This window comes from Pieris brassicae, chromosome 1 (genome assembly GCF_905147105.1).
Source record: "Pieris brassicae chromosome 1, ilPieBrab1.1, whole genome shotgun sequence".
NCBI classification, from domain to species: domain Eukaryota; kingdom Metazoa; phylum Arthropoda; class Insecta; order Lepidoptera; family Pieridae; genus Pieris; species Pieris brassicae.
Genome location: NC_059665.1, coordinates 10,136,647 through 10,158,356, shown reverse-complemented (window position 1 = coordinate 10,158,356; position 21,710 = coordinate 10,136,647). Strand labels below are relative to the sequence as shown.

General features: G+C 34.3%; 2 protein-coding genes and 1 long non-coding RNA gene across 3 annotated transcripts in view; 1 reads left to right on the top strand and 2 right to left on the bottom strand.

The window, feature by feature from the left end:
• The window catches only part of LOC123716321 (innexin inx1), a 41,165-nt gene extending 29,781 nt beyond the window's left edge, over nucleotides 1–11,384 (top strand). The window contains exons 5-8 of the mRNA XM_045672011.1: nucleotides 3,946–4,103; nucleotides 5,550–5,744; nucleotides 6,359–6,520; nucleotides 6,870–11,384. Coding sequence (XP_045527967.1) covers nucleotides 3,946–4,103; nucleotides 5,550–5,744; nucleotides 6,359–6,520; nucleotides 6,870–6,927 — 573 coding nt within the window. The 3' untranslated portion in view covers nucleotides 6,928–11,384. The remainder of the gene's footprint in view (nucleotides 1–3,945; nucleotides 4,104–5,549; nucleotides 5,745–6,358; nucleotides 6,521–6,869) is intronic.
• On the bottom strand, nucleotides 1,776–4,999 carry LOC123716330. The gene is made up of 4 exons (XR_006754559.1): nucleotides 4,945–4,999; nucleotides 4,357–4,496; nucleotides 3,944–4,197; nucleotides 1,776–3,366 (listed from the first exon to the last, which is right to left on the bottom strand). It is a non-coding gene; the product is annotated as an uncharacterized LOC123716330 (long non-coding RNA).
• A 2,949-nt stretch (nucleotides 11,385–14,333) lies between the features above and the next one.
• On the bottom strand, nucleotides 14,334–16,925 carry LOC123714715. The gene is made up of 3 exons (XM_045669124.1): nucleotides 16,826–16,925; nucleotides 16,275–16,395; nucleotides 14,334–15,137 (listed from the first exon to the last, which is right to left on the bottom strand). Exons 1-3 carry the CDS (start codon nucleotides 16,908–16,910, stop codon nucleotides 15,038–15,040), a joined length of 306 nt encoding a protein of 101 aa, XP_045525080.1. The 5' UTR covers nucleotides 16,911–16,925; the 3' UTR covers nucleotides 14,334–15,037.
• Between the last annotated feature and the right edge of the window lie 4,785 nt (nucleotides 16,926–21,710).

Sequence of the window (21,710 nt, the reverse complement as noted above, 5' to 3'; positions counted from 1 at the left end):
TTCGACCACAATTATTTTAGACTTCCGGTGAACGACCTCTAGGAGCAAAAATAAAACATTAAAAGTTCTTTGTATATTGCCAAATCGGCATACGACTAACAGCAGAATTGCTGTGACGTATTTACTATCTTTGGTCTCCGACAAACCTCAACTGTCTACCAAAGCACCTACGATAGTCCTTACAATCCACCAGAATTGAAGACCGGCAAACTTAATTGGTGCTCTGTCGGAGCACTAATTATATCATTCAACAATTGCAATATATGTATAACATTCTTAACTAATACCTATACAGTATACATGCACATAACAGTCAAATTTGACTGTCATGACCATGTGACCAGTTCATTTGAGATTGAGCAGAAATAAATGTATTTATATTTTGCAATTTCAACACGATGGCCTAGACATCTCGGTCTGAGCTGTACGCCTTGAACTCAGAATTTTATTGGTACAAAAAGTTCTTGATTGTAAAGAAATTGTCACAAAAATAACTAGCCTAGGTTTAGGTCTCACCTAAACTTAGTACTAAATTTGTTCCAATAAAATTTAATATGCATACACAAGTTGATCATAACACTTGATATTATTCAAACAAACAGATTACGTATCAAATAATGTTTTATAAACACGGAGAGATAAGAGTTAAGTGACTAGAAATATTTATGATATGCTTGTTAATCTTTGTCGGTTGATTTTTGTTCTTCAGCAAAAATATGCATTCGTTAAATGCGCAAAGGTTTTGCTATGACAACATACATTACTTGAATATTTGCACCCTAAGGAGTTACGATCGCACACAGCAATTATCAGATAAAATTATAAAATTTTAAAAGAGCCTACAGGAGTTTTCTATTTAAAAAGGATACTTTGTGTTATATACTCAGTTATTTGCAAATTATAAAAACATGGTGATAAAATGAAAAAAGCATAAAACTGGAGGAGGCCTTTTCCCAAAAGTATAGACCATACTGCAACACACGAAACAATAAATAAATATTAACTAACCTGATGCCGTTCAAGTATTACGTAAGCACTATGGGGGGTCTTTGATTTCCTTATTTGGTGATTACATCAACAGTAATTATTTAATTGTTTACACATATGACCCTTACATTGTCTATGCTTAAATGTGCATTTTCGAGGATTCCTACAATTAAGACGTTTATGTACTATTATTTTTGAACTTTGATTACTTTTGCTTTTATTAGGAAATAGTATGAAGTAAAAGTGGCTTTATTATTATTGTTAACATAAAGGTACATATTCAGTTATATAAAGGTCTTATTATTAATATTACATAATGGTTATCATAAATAACATAGTTCAAGACGCCAGTCCATGCGTAGTGTGTCAGTAAAGTCATTATGAGAAGTATGGGCTTAATTGTAGGATTCCAACCGGTTCTTCACTGGTCTTGATAAAGAGAATTCTTTGGATGACAATGGGCTTATTATATCCTAGTATTAGGTAGAATGTTATCGACCCACGAACAGGAATTAATATTTAATAGGTAGTTTGGAAAAAATAGGATTTTGTTAAACTTTTGTTTAATAACTTTAAATAACGAGTTATATTCGTTCTAGAATATATAAAGAACATTGTGTCAATCTGTCATCAAATAAAGTTATCTGTATTTGACTGAATTAGGTAATATTATTGTTGTTATTATTAACCACGTTTAAAAAATCACATTACTTTTCAAATAATATAATGACAAAGCCTTGATTTTAATTGTGTACATAGTAAAAAATATTATGTTAATTGAAATAACGTTCGTTGTACTGCTGATAATATCTTTAGTTGTGATTGTATTCGGCGATTTTTGAACGGAAATGCTATGACCACGATTTTTACAACAGTTTAACAAGCAGATAATGGCCTGGAAGCTCCATACGATTGACCATCCACGAGATGTGAATGAAAGAGAGATTGCATTTAAATATCGCTATTTTTGTTACATTAACTTAAATACAGATTTGTGACAAACGAATTGCCTTACTGTTATTGCGTCAGCGTACCTACCTCACGCATAACAAAATAGTTATGCTAAGATTTAGTTTGATTGTAATTGTTTCAAACAAATAACGCGGCGTCTTTGACGAGTAGATGAATCTATATATAGGTACCATCCCCTTCTATGTTTATTATTTCTTGTTTTTGAATATAAACACAAAATAAATCCACCAATTACGTCTATTCACAATTAAGTCTAATATTGTATAAATTTATCAAAATTACATTGATGTTATAATTTTGTTATCGCTATAAGAGTAATAAGAGGCTACACCGGAGGTATTTGACCTGTATCTGATATCGGGTAGGATCAAGTTGGTGAATGGTACATTATGTTCAATGTCTCATTGTATCTCGAATGAAGGATCGTTATGGTATGAGAGTGAATTGACTGTAAGAGTTTGGATAAATGGTGAATATGAAATCGATTGGAAGCACATTAATTGTATGATATTTTTTAAAGCCAAGGTGCCTTTATAGCATGGAAGAGTTAGACCATACGTTTTGACAATATAAATAACTTAAATGATAAATTAACTTAACTGCCTATTTTTATATAGCTGATTTTTTTTCGTTGTCAATTGATGTGAATTGATGATTGTATAACTTTCTTTGCAAATTACCGATTTATTATAATGTAATGTTCACATACGCGGAGTCATAGAATGGTTTGAATTGCGAGACAAATCAATCTAGCATTTTACCCGTTGTTTCGCCGGGAATCGAATTGCCATGCGTGTTAATAGCTTCGGAAAAATATATTCATACGAAATTACTTAAAATTGTAAATTACACGAGGATTTTACATCTTCCTGATAGTGGTAGTAGTGGAGTATTTAAAAAGCCTTGGAATAAATTAAATTGAATCACAATACGGATATAATGTTGAATCACATTGCATATAATAATAAGATATTAATTGCTTTGTTCTGCGTATTAGCTTCCGTATTTGAAATAAATTGTGTAACCGGATACTTTATTGTACTAAATTTGATACTACAAAACATTTTTTTATATAAAGTATCCACTTTTTCGCAAAACTATAACCAAACACTCCACTGTTCGACCATTTATTTTATTGTTTTACATTCTTATATAGATAATGGTTGATGGACTGATTTCCGCACTTAGACTCTTCTTTTGCCCTCCAACCTTGTGCGTAAAGTCATGGCTAACTAAGCCAGCCCAGCTCCTTCTAGAAGCGCAGAAGTCTCCTGGGCACTTCACAGGCTTTATGGAGCCATGTTACTGGCATACGTTGGTTAGCCACAGCCACGTATTCCAGGACTACGCGGATGACTGATCCATCTGCGCTGAAACAGCCTCTGCACATGGGGCTGTCTGTCGTGCCTAGGGCAAAAAGATGTTTATTAAGAGGACAGTGGGCCGTAATTGTCCCTATCATTTTTTTGAGCCTAGAAGCGCTTTGTCATTAGCGGTTTAACTGCTGGCAGCGCCATTATGGAATGACTGCAGCCCGCGTTTCGCGATCATCGGTGATGTTGGGGTGCTTTATAGCTTTGGCGAATCCAGGTTCGTACTTGCGCGAAGGGCAAGGGAAGGAGCGCAACCGGCATCATTCCGGAGCCTCTCCTCGCAATCTCAGCATCATTTCCGAGAGATCCACTGTGTCCTTTTACCCACTGTTGGGTAACCCTGTTTGTCAGGTAAGGTCAGGGTTTACATAGATATTAAAACAGATATATACACATAATCAGATGACTTATCTCCTGCGCCGCCACTTACCTCCAATAGGGATCGTTTGAACCCCATTTTATTTGCGTTCTTTTAATTATCGCTTATGTTTGATCCTGTCGAATGAATCGAAACTTAAGATGGATGTTTGTTTTATGTGATTGAGTTGCAGAGTGCAGTTTGTTTCACGTCAGCAGTTATAAATATTTTCTAATAAATATATATATCTTACAGAGGCACAAACTGTACGCATTCCGGTACTGGGGATGCGAGCTCCTCTGCCTGGTCAATATCATCTTACAACTGTGGATGATGGATAGCTTCTTCAATGGAGAGTTCCTTTCATATGGTACTAGGGTGCTGGGGTATAGTGACGTGCCGCAGGAAGAAAGGTAAGGTTTTGGGGCAATGGGGTGTACAGCAGGTGGAAAATTTACTAATCAATCATTCGAGCTGATCTTTCATAAATGTTGCGATTTTATTTTCCTGGAAACGAATCTAGTTTAAGTACAATTTTGAGGAGTATTTTTTGGAGTATCTTAGTCGGTAAATTAATAAAGTATGTTTGTGTATTTAGATATACGAGTATGATTTGTGTGTTCTAGTTTCTCTGTTCTGTTAGGCTTTTTAGTTCAAGAATCTTACCTTGAACCAACTACAACACAGTACAACGGGGCGGGCACAACTCTGCTCCATTGATAATTAGTATCAGGCAAATAGATAATTTGATTTTTCGGTCCAATAATGATATCCTTAATATTTTATTAAATTTTCCTTCACCATTGCTGCAAGTAAGTAATAATCGGGCAAATTTAAAGAAAAATACATTTGTGCAGCCAGGTTAAATCCGACGTGGATCTGCGCATCCCCTGAACACAAGTAGCAGGGGTATGTCAGACTCGACCTAGACCACAATCTCTACTATTCAGAGACGTTGAGAAATATCCACTAAAACCATTTCGAGTAGTTCTTACAAAGCCGCGACGAGAGGCTCCGGTCGCTCTTGCATTCTACCGAGGCAAAGGAATGTTGAATTGCCAAACACTTGCAAATGCCATGCTCGGCCGCATTGATACATGCATCCAAAAACTCACAGCTTCCTTTCTAAGGTTAGATGCCCTCTGCATGCCTTAGGAATTCGATCAAGCACGTCATGTTCGGTTTAAGCGCTCGCCCAGTACCGTCCAACCGTCTCCCGTCTCAAAGTGAGAGAACAAATATAAATTTACTTACCCCGCGAACTTCGTTTCTCCTTAATGTGGTTTTAGTTAGCCTTAATACTGTGACACGAAAGAATAATTTCACTGTATTATCGTCACTATATTTTGAATATGATTTACACTTCGGTCTAAGTAACACGTGGTTGGCTATGCTAACATTAAAAATTAATAAAACTAGAAGTAATTGAATTTCACGGTATTTCGTTTACTACAAAATAAATTTAATTTATACTTTAGCCTCAATAACACGTGGTAATCATGATATTGAATTGTAGCTTATATGACACGTTTGTCAGTTTACCATAGCAGTGCCATCTATTGATTACTTACTCAATGCAGTCGACAAGTATCGACATCTGTTAGAATCTTTTGGAGTTAACAGATAATTGTGACTGTCAATTAATTATAGACAATTAATTTGCGATAAAATAAAATTGCGACTTTAATTAAAGACCTAAGCTATCCTATCTCTTAAGTTGGACCAGACTGCTCACGGTGTGCCAATTTAATTTAAAATCGATTAAGTAGTTTAGGAGTCCATCGCGGACTCTGTAGTTCAGGTACCTTACGGCAGCTGAACTACATTCTCAGTTAATATTTTTTTTACGATTTTTTCAGGTACGATCCGATGATATACGTGTTCCCTCGCGTAACAAAATGTACATTTCACAAGTATGGTGCGTCAGGCTCTATACAAACCCATGACAGCCTCTGCATACTACCGCTGAACATAGTGAATGAGAAGACCTATATTTTTCTGTGGTTCTGGTACATTATACTCGCGGTGATATTGACGCTACTAGTAATTTACAGGTAGGTTTTTAGACAAAACTTTTTCATACTAAAATTGTTCGTATAAATATTTCATTTATTGTGTCTTTTTACGCGGGAATACTTTTATGATGTTAATGCTTAGAACCCTTAACCCTTATTGTGTTAAAAACTACCCTCTTTTTTAAAATCTTTTAAGACTTGGAATATTTCTGGAATTAGTTAATCAATCAAAAGGGCGTCGCTAAGGGATGCGCTGGGACTATGTAACCCTCAATAGCGATTCCGACTTCAATGGATATTGTAATTTTTTTAGGTCCTATTTTTCGTGATTTTGTTTTAGCTTAATTCGCGGAGCAAATTTTACGCCTCATAGTCTTGAATATACATTTTTTTTTGAATCCTCCATTAAATTGCCTTTTAGTTTGCGTGTTGTTCCCACGAGAATGTCAGTGCGTGCTCCTATTATACCATGCCTCCTGCTGATGTCATGTGGAACATGGTGTTGTGGTTAAAATGTAGTGGCGATTAAAATTTGAAATTCTTTTTTATTGACGTTCATTCGTGTACATTGTGTTACCTATATGAATAAATGATTTTTGACTTTGACTATGTTTGTAAAATAGTCGTCTACAAATGTTTAAATTCGTTTTCAGGCTAGTAATACTCTTCGTGCCATCAATCCGACCGCGCCTATTACACGCACGCGCTCGTACTATTCCTATGGAATCAGCGGTTTTTATATCACGAAGGACCGATGTCGGTGATTGGTGGCTGCTTTATATGTTGGCCAGGAATATGGATCCCTTGATATACAGGTACGAATCCCGCAGATTTTCGTTTTTAATTAAATTTAAATTCCACATACTATAATTTTTTTAATAGTCTTGGGTATAATTGAGCTTTTGGGTAGCAATGAAGGTCTTTTTGAATAACTTGAAGAGACAATGTCAATAACGAAGCGTTTAGAATATCAATAATACTACTAGAATACTTATAAGAAGGTAACTCGAAAAGCGCTATGTTAAAATCTCTCTTGGATATTTGAATATAAACTTAAAAGTCTGGCTTCCTCAATAAGTTCACCGGACGTTTTCTTTATGCAGAAAAAAAAAACATCATATCGAAACAATTATTCCCACTAAAATGTTTTCGTTATCTTTCCAGGGAACTGATAGCGGAGCTTGTAAAACGTATGGGTGAGAAGAGTGGACCGCGGGCGTGACGTCCGCCGCACACAATTGCCGTGCTCAGTGTATGACAGCGTGATATGAGCCTTAAATATAGTTTATTGGAGCTTCTTGGCTTCATTTGGCCACTTTTGGCCATTCATGACTTAGCCAAAACCGGCCTAACTTGATTTCGACAACCCTTTTGCCTTTGTTTGGCAATAAATACTGTTAAGGGCCCCACTTGGCATGGCTAAATCTTTTCCGACCCAACTTGCCATGACTCGTCATCACTTGTTCAGCATTTGGCTGTTTTTACAGTACTTGACTTGGCGTAGATTATTATTTTTTTTAATTTTATGAATCCAAGAACTTAAAAAAGTATACAGTTTATAAACGTATACGTTCTCAACCATATATAACAAATACGGATTCTGTAAAATCAACATGTTCGTAGCGTTTTTTTTAAATAAACCAAACCAGTAAATCACAAGGAATATTAATTTCTGTCAGCAAAAGTATTTTAACACCATGATTTGAGAGAATGTGATTTTTTTTTACTATGTTTTTCTATCGTTCCAGTTAAGTAGTGCTTGTGATTCTCATGGAGTTAATTTTGTATATGCTCAATATTTTCTCGAAAGGTGAAAAAACATAGTAAGGAAATCTATATGTTAAACTATACAAAGGCCTTATTAAGACCTCAAGCCACAAATTTAAGGGATTGTAACGCCACTAAAAAATGGTTGTCTGTAAAGTCGGTTTACGGAAGATAGTACGTACGTAACGTGACAACGTCATAACAGAACATTATGAAATGATTGCATACTTAAGTCCTCGAGTAGAAGAGAGATAGATGCGGCGTAAGCGTACAATGAGCGTAACGGGACAATAAGTCATGTTTTGCGTGCAGCCGGCGTTCATTTAGTTATTAGACGTTGTCAAGTCAAAAAATACTTATTATAAATCTATATCTGATCTATTTATTTCTACGCCAAGATACGTTTCAACATAAGTGACGTCTTCGAATTTATTTGTGCTCAAATATGATTGTTTATCATTAATCATCAATGCCTATATAAAAACCAATCGTAATCTCAACGAGTCGTAAAGTATATAGAGTGGAATGAAAGCTCATTTGTATGTTACGATAGATATACGTGTTGTTGTTATTACGGATTGTATTTCTTGCTTCTGAAACAATGTGAAAAATAGGTCCAAGTTTCAGATCTTTGAAATCTCGCAATTTATGCCTAAATTCGTTACCATAACGGATTCCTAGTTTTCATTCATCATTTCATTAAGAGTTTCCGTTATGTCGCTGGAATCTCAATTTCCATGACTGCTTCAGACTAACAGTAAAACCAGCTTAAATCTCAATTTAAATACCAAAACCCAAGTGTTACTAATCTATCTATGAAAGGGTATCTGAGACGCAGATTTTAATTTAATTTTGTAGTTTTGGAAACACGTCTATATGGTTCAGTTTTGACAGCTCGAACAATTTAGTTACTGACACGTATTTTAATGCGATATATATATTTGTTTATTTTCTATAGAAAAATCAAAAGTAGCAATTATTCATTCCCAATTCCACTTCAAATATATAATATATATACATATATAAACGGGAATGAAATATATATCTTTTGCGTTATTGAATAAAAATCTCAACTTCAGTCGTGATTTGTACCCTATACAAGGTATTAGGTTGTATTAATATTACTTATTTAATGGATTTAAATGTACGAATTGACTTTAACACAAAGTAAATAATTACATTAAAAAGTTGCACTAACTGAAATAATCTTTTCTCTCTTTCTGTCACATTGTGTTTATTCTGTGTTGAAAAGCGACAAATTAACACTTTAGTCGGAGTGCAGTTGGACTATATCTTATGAATAACTCGGTTAATATTCCATTGTAAGGGGACCTGATTTTGTGACTTCTGGTATAAAAACTCCGAAATTTTCCATGTAATTCAGTGTGCCAAATGCGACAACATTTTTTTATAAGTATCTGTGGTTATGTAAGTTGCTACGCATATCAAATGCTTGAATTAAGTTTTAAATGTTTTATATATTTTTATTTAGGTAAATAGAGTATAGCAGTTGTTCATTAAGAATTAACAGTGAGAATTTATTTTATTGGAAAATAACTTATAACAGGTCACCAAGCTACATTTATTTAATCGTAGTTTTATGTATTATAAACAAACAGATATACGATATACATTTATATTTCAAATGTAAAGATTTAATTTTAGAGACAACTCCGAATATTTAAATAAGCGCCATCTATTGTAAACTATCGTCAACGTTTAAAAATCAAACAATACGAATTAATAATGAAATGTGTCTGTGTACACGCATTAGAAGTTAATAAATTAAATTCTTTGGCGTAACAAGTTTAACATCGTTTCAAAATTTTATTCTACGTTAGTAGAAAAAACGAAATTAACTATGGAAAATATTAAAATGTTGACTAAAGCAGACGCGCTTCAGAAAAATTTACTCTCACAATTTTTTCCTTACGCGCCAAAAGAAGTATAACTTCAAAAAATACATTCCGAGTACAAATAGTAAAAAATATAGAGATGCTTCATCTAGCAAGGTAGTTTCTCTCTGTCTAATTCAGATAGATGGCGCTCAACAGATTTTTTAATGAGTAACTCTGAGATGCCTTTGAAAAATATCTTCAAGGTGTTATCATAAATTCCTATTCAACGCTCTCTTGTATATACCGCTTTTTGGATAGTTCTACCCTCAGTTTTAACAGATTAATTCGTTGCGTAATTTAAAAATTAGCAATGTTTTGCAAAATCAAGACTAATAGTCTTTTGTTACGTTCTAAAACACAATAAGACAATTCATTATATAATCAGATTTAATATTTAAAACAAAATATACGCACTTCTCGTTGTGTTTCCATTTTAAATATATTTTAGCACGCAATAGGTACACACATTTGTTATTTAAGACTATCGGGTCCTTTGCGTACTCTTGAATTGTTTTATTGTTACGGAATACGAAACTGGCCCTAAAAGACTGTTCATTATGTGTTTTGATGTATTTACAAAATTCAAGGAGACTGATGTCTGTTAAGTCGTAGCGAGGTAGCGAAGTTTACATTTAATATTATAACTTTCACTTTTATAAATTGTTTATTAGTAATCATAACAATCATACAGATATTCTTAACCTACATAGTAATAATTAATAAAGAGAAAATTAAAACAATTTTAAAAAAGTTTGGTCCGTTTGGCAGCAGCCTTTAACGCTGGCAGCATTTCCTCGCTGTATGACGATACTTATTCGTTGAGCGAGGAAAGCACCAGCTCTGAGGTCACCGGTACTATCTACCAGGCGACAACTTATACCTTTAATTAGCGCCAGTGCATTTGAACCCTATGGCCCAAGAGTCTCTACTCCAACGGGAACAAAATCGAAGTTAGAGGATTTATATTTATTAGAGCCGTTTATTATACGATCGGCCGCCAGCTTTTATTTGTTTATTTTTTTAACCTAAAAATCATTGTTTGACAAGGTGAGTTAAGCATGCCTTTATGCATATATACAGTCATTATATTCATAGCATTTAAGTATCGGATTCAAATTGATTTTCGCGTCAACACCTCGCTACGTTGTGGATGTGCCTATATTGTTTGTAATGTTTATACTTTGTAAATGACATTTTTGTATCGGTGGGAATGAAATCTCAAAATGCTCGATTTGAAATTGTAATAATTATGTTTAAATGAGATTTTATTGGAATTTTAATATTTTGATTAAAGTTCTCGAAATGAATGACTTTTGACAGCTGTGTGTGTAATTTTTATGTCTCATGATTATGTTAAACAATATATTAACTTTGTATAATTTCTATTGAAATTATTGGATGTATATTTTCCGGTCTGAGCTTGGGGGCTCTGGGAACTTACAAGTTCTGGTTATCATGATTGAGCAAGATTAAAATTATCGTCGGATTAGCGGACGTACTGTGTTAGTTACTAGAGATACAGCGATAAGTATGACTTCTGTATATCACGTTGTTGATATAGGGAGTCATACTAAGCCCCCAAGTCTCGACTCTAAGGGGAAGATTCCGAAGCGAGACTAACTAAAAGTTCGCGCTAAGTTTCGGTTCAGAATCTCTTAGTATTCCAGTTACAACTGCTTCTGCTAACGACTTTAACCAACTTACATGCCTTTACAGCCGAAGCATCCTTTTAACGCGCATTGTATTTTTAAATATATTTGAATATATATGTCATTAATTAATCGTAATATTGAAACAATCTTGCTAATAGTCATGGTAAACTAAGATTTATAAGAAATTCCGTCGCATAAAATTAAAAAAAGGCATGACTAAATGAATAAATATAAAGTTCAAAATGGCCTTTCGGCTTAGTTATAAGAAATGGTAATTGTGTTATAAAAACTATAGTTTTAGTTTTTGTAAACGCTATCAAACTCGCATTTATTTTAGTTTTTATTTTGTATTTAGTTTAAATGATTAACTTAGCAAATTTTTTGGAATTTAATTTATTTAAGAATTTTGAATGTATCCGTAAATGATATTTTTTGTGTAAGTTGAATATATGACTTTGATTTTTTTATTGGGTATTTTTATTTTATTACGTTACCTCCGTACCTCTTCCATATAATACCTTTAAATGGAATGATAATATGATACCCACTCTTCGGGTAGTCACGAAGTTTTTTAAGTGGGGAAATGCATTACGCATACCCCCGACTGCTTGGAGCGGAGGGTTATGTAGTACTCGCGATCTGTGCATAGGGAGCGTTCAAGTATTACGTCACCCAATTTTTGGAGATTCTTGCCCCCCCCTCCATGAAACGCGCCGTAACGTTTCTGTTTCCAATAGTAAAACGCTTCGTGACCAACTCCAGTGACTCTTTAAACCTAAAACTTACCATTATGTGGTGTAAAGTTACTGGAAAGTAGAAAAAAATATTAACAATAACGCGTAATTCAATCCCCGCCCCGCATCGTAACGTTTTACAAAAGGAGTCATTCTGAAATCTCCCCATCCGATTTTGAGCTCGGGGACGTCAGCTCCAGAGATTGCAGGAATGCATCAGCATCTCTTCTTTTATATGCCTGGATCCCTGATTTTCATGGCGACTAAGCCGAGAATTTTCAAAATTAAATTTACAATTACAAGGTGCCGTCGCCTTTATGATTTTCGGCAGCAGTTCGGATGGGCTATGGGATCGGCTTTCCTGACCCATTCCGCTTCTTCTTATACATGACCGCTTCGCAGATGCTTTCAAAGGTCACCTACCGGCTGTTGTCATTTGCACTTACGATCGCTCTTTTGAAGATAACCAGGATGACTTTCTCGCCCTATAACATGTCCAGCAGAGGTCCTTCTTTCCGCCTCCCATGCTGGACAGTCCCTTAACGCGTGTACCACGTCAACATTGACATTTTCGTCGCACTAGTGGCAAGTCCTAACGCCGGACTACAATATGCAAATATCTACCAAAACGGCCGTGACTGTATCTGAACAAGCCGGACACAGTCGGAAGAACAGAAGATTCGATAGATACCTACTTTTCGTGTAGTACATAATAATAAAGCGTACTTAGCTTCTCTTTCAACTTGATAATCGTGAATAGAAAATGATAAATATTGTCCTCAGCCATTAGCAAGTATAGTATAATAGTAAATTCAAATATTATGTTTGTACAAGCAAAGTATTTTGCTCGTTTTATAAATATCTCATTACGTATGTTTTACAAGTATAGATGTGAACAGACATTTAAATGAAGAACAAACAATTAACTATGGAAAATGTATAAGAATATATCTAAACCATTTTTGACATATGGAAGGGAGTCATAAATCTCCTTTCTGAATTTTAACCTATACTTAGATGCCAATCTCTAAGGCGATTTCGCAGCATGTGTCTACAGTATATTAATTATCTTATTATCTACATATATTTGTCTAGTAATAATTGGATTAGCTTGACGTAATACATTGTGGACTTTGAACTATGATAAAATAACTTGAACGTCAGACCTATTAAAAAGATAACAGATATTTAAAAGATTTATAGTGATCTAAGTTTTTAACCCATTTTCTCATCAACATATTCTTAGCCTGGAATTAGAATTCGGAATTAATACGAAACATGCACTTGTCTGAGAATCTAGTTATAGCGGGAACGTAAAATAGACAAGTAAAATGTTTAACAATGCTTTGTATGAGAAATTGTATAGAAGAGGTATTTTTGATAGTTTTATTCATATGTATTACGTTTGTTTACAAATTGACATTGTCGTTAATATAGTTGAACAAACGCGTAGAAGGTTCTCTTATGTTAAGTGACTCAGCAAAAAAATGAGTAGTTTTCCGGTCTTTTTAGTTTTAATACGATCTTTGATAAGACGATGTCCAATTGATAGTGCTGGTGAGGAAAAGTGTTTAACGAAGCTCAAAACAAGATTTATATATTTACATGATTTAAACCTCTAGGTTACCTAGGTTTTTAGGAATCACTGGCTTATAGATGTATGTTATTAAAATCTAAAAACGTTTTTTTTTATTATTTTTTTTATTTATTTATTTATCTACTCCAGACGGCGTGAAGCTAACGTTTTAAATACCCTTTACCGGTACAAGGAAAAAAAGCGATTGTTTGAACTATCAGAGTCGAATAAATGTAAATAAGCTTATAGTCATTATTAATTGTTGGTCAATTGTTTGCACTCCAAATACTCTATAACAGATGATCGGCTTGACAGATTTAGGAAAAAATCATATTTAGAATGCCATTTTTGCCCTAATAATTCATATAACACATATATTGATGAATTTAAAAATGTGTTCACTCCATGAAGCATATTTTTTTGGTCTAAGAGAAACCTACCTTTTATGACTGGGAAACTCCGGAGCTATTTAAGAAAGGCTAAAATTGTGTGAATTGTCTAATGAAAAACAGTATAACGACTAAGAATAACACTTTTTGAACGGATTAAAGCTATGTATTATTATTAAAACTTATAGTTATTTACATAATTCTAAATTATAAATATTAGTATGACGACTGTAAAGAATTTAGAACACATTTTAGCATAATTTGCGCTAAGGCGCAAAACATAAGTTTTAAAATAAAAACAGCTCTGATAAGATAAAAGCTACTTGAAAAATAATAAACGCGGAGACTGAAAGAACTTCTTGAAAGGATACTGAATATATGGTGAACATAAACAGCAAAGTAATTAGTTCCGAAGTCGAATTGGCCTCTGCATTTGAAGAGTTTTTCTATTAAAATAATAATGAACCAACGTTCTAAAATCTTCACCATTAGCCGCCCTTTTATTATTGCAAGATAATGTTCCTAAATGCAACCATAAGTTTATATTCAGCCGCATTAGCTGTCAGCTTATAAAAACATTCAAATAACTAAAATTAAAAAAAAAAAGTGAAAGATCTTTGGGGTGTATCTGTATTCATTTTACAATCAGTAATTAATGCTATCAGTTCGGAGTTAGCTATAACATTTAATAATGAATGTATAGATTGTGGAGCCTTTTCAGACCAGATGAAGCTAAGTAAAATCACACCGTTTAATTCAAAACGGGCAGCACTTCTGACCCCACAAATTTTAGAGTTATATCTGTGCTGCCTGCATTAAGTAAATTTTTTGATACACTTCAATAATAATAAACTTATGCATAGCTAGCAGTATGGTTTTACTAGAGGTCGCTCCACTTCTGGCATTAAATTAATTTCCGAGATTTTAAATGCTTGGGAAAATTCTCATGATGCATTTGGAGTTTCTTTGCAATTTATCACATGTTTTTGACTGTGTCCATCACGAAATCCTAAGCAAAAAACTTCAACACTATGGCATTGGAGGAAACTACTAAAACTTAAGAATTTCAACTTGAGCGATGGAATTCAAAAGGTAAGTGGAACGATATCACAGGGATTGTCTGTTACTATGCTTGTAAAATTAGAAGGATTTAGCATTTAACATGTATGTATTTATTGTTCATAGGTGTGCATTGTGTTACCTAAACGAATAAATGAATTTGAATTTGAATTTAATCTAGAAATTCCAGTTGGCCGGCCACTTATAATATAGTAAGTGGCACGTATCTAATAATAAAGGAAATTTCATTTATTAGTTTAACATTCAATAGTTGGACAGCATTTAGGGTACGGGTGTAAGGTGACATCTTCATGGCTCACTAATTTACAAGGAGGCACCGCAACCGCAACACTGCAACTAAAAAAGAAACATTACATGAAAAATAATTACACAATAACACGTATACAACATGTTTTTAGCAGCGGCGGTACAAGCTTTCTAGGTCTGGGCCTCAGATTTCTGTATCTGTTTCATGAGCATTTTATTTTCTAAATAGACAACACACACGCCGTCGACTTTTTGAGTCTAAGGAATGCCGGTTTCCTCACGATGTTTTCCGTCTCCGTTTGAGCAAATGTTAAATGCGCACATAGAAAGAAAGTCCATTGGAGCACAGCCGGGGATCGAACCTACGACCTCAGGGATAGGAAGCGCACTCTAAACCCACTGGGTCGCCACTACTCGCGATAAAAGATGTTTAGGTTCAAGGTCAACCGGCAAGTTTCTATTTCCTGTTATGCAGATACCACCAAATTTATTTTCCATATTATTATTACAATCATGTTTATCTAAGCAATGACGCTCAGGCACAGAAGGCTTATCACATACTTATGTATTAATCATATTACGTGATATGAATTACCAAGACCTATTTTGGATATAATATTTTATTCTCTTGATTATAGGTATATGGATATAAAATATTCTTATCGATGTCTTGGACATTAACATTTCCTCATACATGTAAAAGAAATTGTATTTCATTAAAAATGATCATACAAGCAGCTTTACAAGTTTCACTGGAACTCATGTTTAACTTTTTACCAGCCACAAAGAGATTATAACTGTTTGCAGATTAGCGACGGATCGTAGTTATTAGCGATTAATGCAAAATCATTTACTTAATTCATAGTTTTATTTAGTTACGATTCTACGAATTATGCGAGAAGTTGAATGTAATTTAATGAATTAGTTTTGTTCTATTTTATTACACGCTTATACTATCAACTGCTCAAACAAGGGCTTGCCCACCAAGTAATTTTAATTCTAAACAATTCTGAATCATTTTATACGATTACGCTTCTACTATCAACTGTTTTGTTCCACTGAAGAAACGTTCCGCGTGACGACAAGAATGCCGCTTAACTATACTTGCCTATATAATAAGAGTGTTGAATATGAGACTCTATTAATCGATTGACGGTTGCTACAACTGTTTATTGATATCCTGTATGAAATTGTGTTATTTTTAACAGATTATTGGATTTCACTTACGATTCAATGGTAACATATTTTTCTCCACATCTGTACCCAACACAGCTAGTTTTAGATGGAACAAACTGCCCAAGCGGTATGACGGCATCATTGTCCTTAACATAGCATCCCTCTATGTCCTCTGTAACAGCAGTGGTTAAAGCATCGTTGCTTAATATCGTGATTTTTTAAATGCAATAACCCATTTTACCTACGATTCTCAATGCCTCCCGACTACATGCGATCCGGATTTGAATATTATTTTTTAGTTCCAACACCGAGGTGACGTTATAACAAACAACTTGTTTTAAACCCAGTTTCCGAACACGTACATAGACTTCTACTATGTGTGCAAGCAAATCAAATATTTCAAACTAATTTAATTTAATAAAAATAAATAAAACAAGCTCTAGTTTTAAGCACAATAAATCCAATTAAATAAAAAAAATCTTGATTACGTATATGACTTTTATATTTTCCGTATAATTTTATTTCTTAGTGTTTATTCAAAATTAGACAATATTCTTTGAATTCCAATACAATATGTATTTGGCTTTTAAATTGTTACTTACTGAATTTATCTGGCTTAGGATCCGGAACCATCAACGCAAGACTTGCAGAGGTCACAGCTAAAAATACGACTACTGATCGGAACATCTTGTTGTAGTGTAGTGATACCTAATAATCGCCTCGGTTCTTATACTAACATTTCCGAGAGATCATTTTATTATTTCATGTTTATTAATTCATAATAAACATATTTTAATTTTATATTCCTACAGTAACTTAACACTAAACTTAACCTATAAACATAATACAGTCAAACCAAGGGAGAGCTAAAGCCGCGCGATCGCTTTTTCTCTTATACAGGTTTCTCACTAACCCGAATTTCTACCTAACAGAGTTATAGAAGGGGTCTGCCTCACTTATAGAGGTCTATCAAAACATGGTAAATATTACGTAATTAGAAACAAGCACGTGTATGTTTGGGTATTACATATTTATTGAAATAGTAGCGGAATATAATTGGTTCTTCTAATTAATATTAAAACAAACATTTACTTGAAAAAAATCTGTAATTTCTTTTGCGATTCTGTTTATTAAATTTTGTGTATGTTTTTCAAGTTATACAATTTTATCTCATATGCTTCTTCAATGCCTTTAAGCAACTGCTGTTTAAGCTTGACCAACATTTGGCTTTTTAAAAAGAATTAATCCTCAAACAAAGGTAAGAACAAAACAATAACAGAAGCACATTTGGTTTGAATTAAATAAGGGTCCCTCAACATTTAAGAATATGTCGTAAAAGTTAAACGCGTTAAACTGTCGCTTATAAAGGTATAGGGAAGTATCAAACTATCATATAGAGGTTCACGTGTGACAATTGACTGTTACTTATACAGATCTTATATTTCTCAGTCATAGATGTTTTAGGAGGGCAAAATGATGGGACCTGGTAAATACTCTTATTAATGGAGTTTTCTCGCTTACCCAGTTCTCACATATCCAGGTTTGACAGTACTATATACCTACTAAAAAACAAGAAAAAATGCCTAAACCTATTTGACACCTATTATGAGTAATTGCTCCGAGCTTACACGAGACCGCTATCTCGGCCCCGGTAAAATAGACCCACCGTTCAACTCTTGTTCGTTGGAATCTTCGAAGAGTGCTGGAGGGCAGAAAACTACGAATTTTAGAACAGGAACTTTAAAGATGCCATCTGACCGTAGCCGGTTTGAGCACATTGGAAGAGAAGCCACGGCCACATTAACTCAGAAAAACAATACCATATATCTGGGTAATGAAACAAAAGTTTCTGTGAGGTGCAAATTCTAAGCGGTGGAACAGACGACACAGTGCTTGGCTAATCCTATTAGCGTTAGAATAATGACCTTCAAACTCCGCCTTACAAAGCCACTGGAATAGATGCGATCTCTATTGAGGTATTCAAAGCGCTAGGCGAGATTAAAGGTATGCTAATAATGATAACATCTGTTGTAAGGTAAGGAAATCAGGAGAATTGCCTAAATAGTGTTATTCTATTTTCATAACTCTACACAAGAAAGTTTCTATAATAGATAAAGGTCTAATAGGTATCCCTATTCTATATCTCTCTGATATCACATGCAGTGAAAGTGTTACTTCATGTATAAATAAAATCTTTGAAGCCGGTTTTGACTACCCCATCAGAGTTGAATTTTTTACCTAGCAAGAAGTTATCTAAATTTCGAAAGAAATTGTAATTTATTGGAGCAATGTCCGGGGAGTGTGCTGGATGTCTTAGACATTCCTATGGAACCTCCTCTGATTTGGTAGTAATGTGTTGTGCCGTGTGTGTGCTAGCGTTGTCATGAAACAGCAGTGGCCTAGAGCACTTGACCAGCCTTGGATGTTGAGCAGCTAGCTTTTCCATCATAGTTTGCAGTTGCTGACAATAGACATCTTTACACTAGTGCATGACTCCCAATTCAATCGCACCGAATTCAACCGAGTAAATTTTCGATTAGGGCACGATTTGGCTGGTTCAGCCATTGCTACGATCGCTTCCTACGTTATGATTCGATTTAAAATCCCTTCATTATTGTTCCGGTTGAATAATGTAACGCAGCATTCGACGCGCATTTGTCGATTTGCTTCTCTCAATTGCTGAGGTTCCCACTTTTCAAACTTCTTCACCGTCCCAATTTGTTGCTAGTGTATTAATACAGTTTTATCTCTAACACCGCAGCCTGCAGCTAATTTTCCTAAAATCTTGATTATCAACTTTGGTTTCCGGACGTCGCCGCCGCCACACACATAATTAATCCTTCGAGCCGATTCTCTAGCACTGGTGCCACTGTGCGTATCTCGTACTTGCATGTTTTCCATTTTATAAATAGAGTAACGAAAAGATAAAAAATAAAGCGGTAAAATTAAATGAATCATCATTTCGAAAAACAAATGTACGAATAGCTGTAAAAATAGAATTTGGAATTTCTAACCAAAGAGGAGAGGAGACCTATATTTGAGGTCAAAGTGGCCAGTAGGACAAAATTCCAATGTCATATGTAAGGACCTAAAATGTTCCTATATGGCACGGCAGGTTGGCCGCTAAAATTAGGAGACAGGCGACAGGGTGAAGCTCTGATGATATTATAGTGTCGGAGACGGCTCCTACCTAATAAAAGCATGGACGACTTTCCGGATCAGCAATTCCATCTTCAAAGAACTTATAATTTCTTCCTCTAGATCATCTAAATTCGAATTAATCTATTTTGATTATAATTATTTATAAATAGAAAATTAAAACAAATTAAGTTTAGTCCCGGTGTCAGTGTACTTTTTACGCTGGCAGCATTTCCTTGCTGAATTGCGCTGTATTGATACTTATTCGTTGAGAGCAGTAGTTCTGGGGTACCACCGGTATTATCCACTAGGCGCCAACTTAAATCTTTAATTAGCACCTCTGCACTTTAACCAATCGGCTAAGAGTTAACTCCATTGGGAAGAAAAATCGAGGTTAGAGGAAATATTGATTAAATAATTGTTATTTTTGTTGGAGAGTTTTCGTTAATCTGAATTCGAAAGTATAGATAAATCGCTTCTTGTTGATAAAAGATAAATCAATTAAAATAATTTTGCTTCAGCTAAAAGCAGCTTCACATCTTTTAGTACATACATACGATACATAGGTTCGAACTCTTCGATTTACCTCTTATTAAGGGCTAGATTCAAAAAGAGACAGTGTTGTCTGATACGTAAAAAATGTATTGGCCTATCCTAAAGTAGATTTTATAGAAGTAATACGATTTTTTACAAACATACAAAACAGCATGTTAAAAGTAACATGTTTTGCAGAGTCAAAAGAAAACTGTTTAAAATTTTATCAGTGCCTGTAGCGTTGGAACTAAGTACGAGAATTTTGGCATCCTTTGCGAACGTACGCTAACTCAATATTTATATCACCCTATTGATTAGCAAGCTTGTGCCAATACCACTAAATATAAAAAAAACAGGAATATAGTACAAAGTTAAGTCTTAGTGCACGTATACGATTTAGCATGAAGTGTATTGTTATAGCATAATTTAAGCTGTCATGTTTTTGACATATGGAAGTAATAGATATTTAGTGCTAAGTCTCAACGGTGAATGTTCTTTTTATTTTGTAGTGTAGTTAAGACTCAGTTTCCGCGCTTAGACGCCAATTCCGTTGTGGGTAAATTCTTGGCGAATTAAGCCAGCCTAGGTCCTTTCGGAACCTTAAAAGTTTTCTGGGTACTTCGCAGGCTCCATGGAGCAACCCAACTGCTCCAAGGAATTAGCTCGTTTTGAAGCCACATCCACGCATTACAGGACTACGTGGGTGACTGATGATCATTATTTTGAGATTAATTCTCTAGAGGCTTAAAAGTCACTACCGGAAGGGCAAGGGAAGGAGTGGGTATGGGTCAGCCGGCAGCATTCTCGATCTTCTCTTTGTAAACTCTCCGGCAGCATCATTGCCGAGAGGTCCACTGTAAGGAAAACTTGTTTGACAGGGTCATTGCCTCCAGTGCATGGTGACACTTCGGTATTAGTTTGTTGTGTGTCTTTTTGTTATGTAACGGCATGACCAAAGACGTACTGTCAGGTACGAGTTTATTACTGCTACTACGGTTACAGTAGCTCATAAAAACCAACAAAATTAAAAAAAAATATGATTGCTTTGTGAATGCGGCCGTAATTTATTCGTATATGAGGTAAACATATTAAGTAAGACTAACACAATAAGTTGATGTTTTTAGAAATTATATTTTACCATCTGGTATATATGTAAATGTTAATATGTTTATTAAAATTTTGTTTATACAAAATAGAACGTAACTGAAATCAATAACGACTAGTAAAAAAGTACAATTTAAAGTTTTATCTTGCTAATAATAATCATTTGTCTGAGTTTTCACCTTTACGGGTAAAATATGTTTTAAATTTTATTTATAGGTTTTGGAAACCTCTTTGTAGTGGTAGGAATATTCTTGTTTCAGTGTCTTGTTAAAGACTCGTAGCCGTTGCTTGCATCAGTATGGACCACCCAAAGCATTGTATTCTGGTCATTGTCTTGTAGACAAGAGTTAAAAATAAACGAAATGAATTATGTATTGAATTTGGGAATGCTAGGTAGACTGATGTCTAGAGAAGCTGATCCCAAAAATACGTGTATGTAGTATTGTTATTTTAAATAGATATTAAGATATCACCATTGTCTTTTTAAACTGACTAAGTTTGTCTAACTTTGTTCGATAAAAACTATTATCAAAATATTGTATTTTTATGTGTCATGTGTGTAATACACAAGTAAAATGAATACTTTGTTCTTCATTGTGATTCTGTGACTCCAAGGATAATATTCCTCTCCACTGGATTTACGATAATTTTTATTAAAGGTGGGAGTCGTACTTTTTAAAAGGGACAAAAATAAAACGATAAAAAATATTT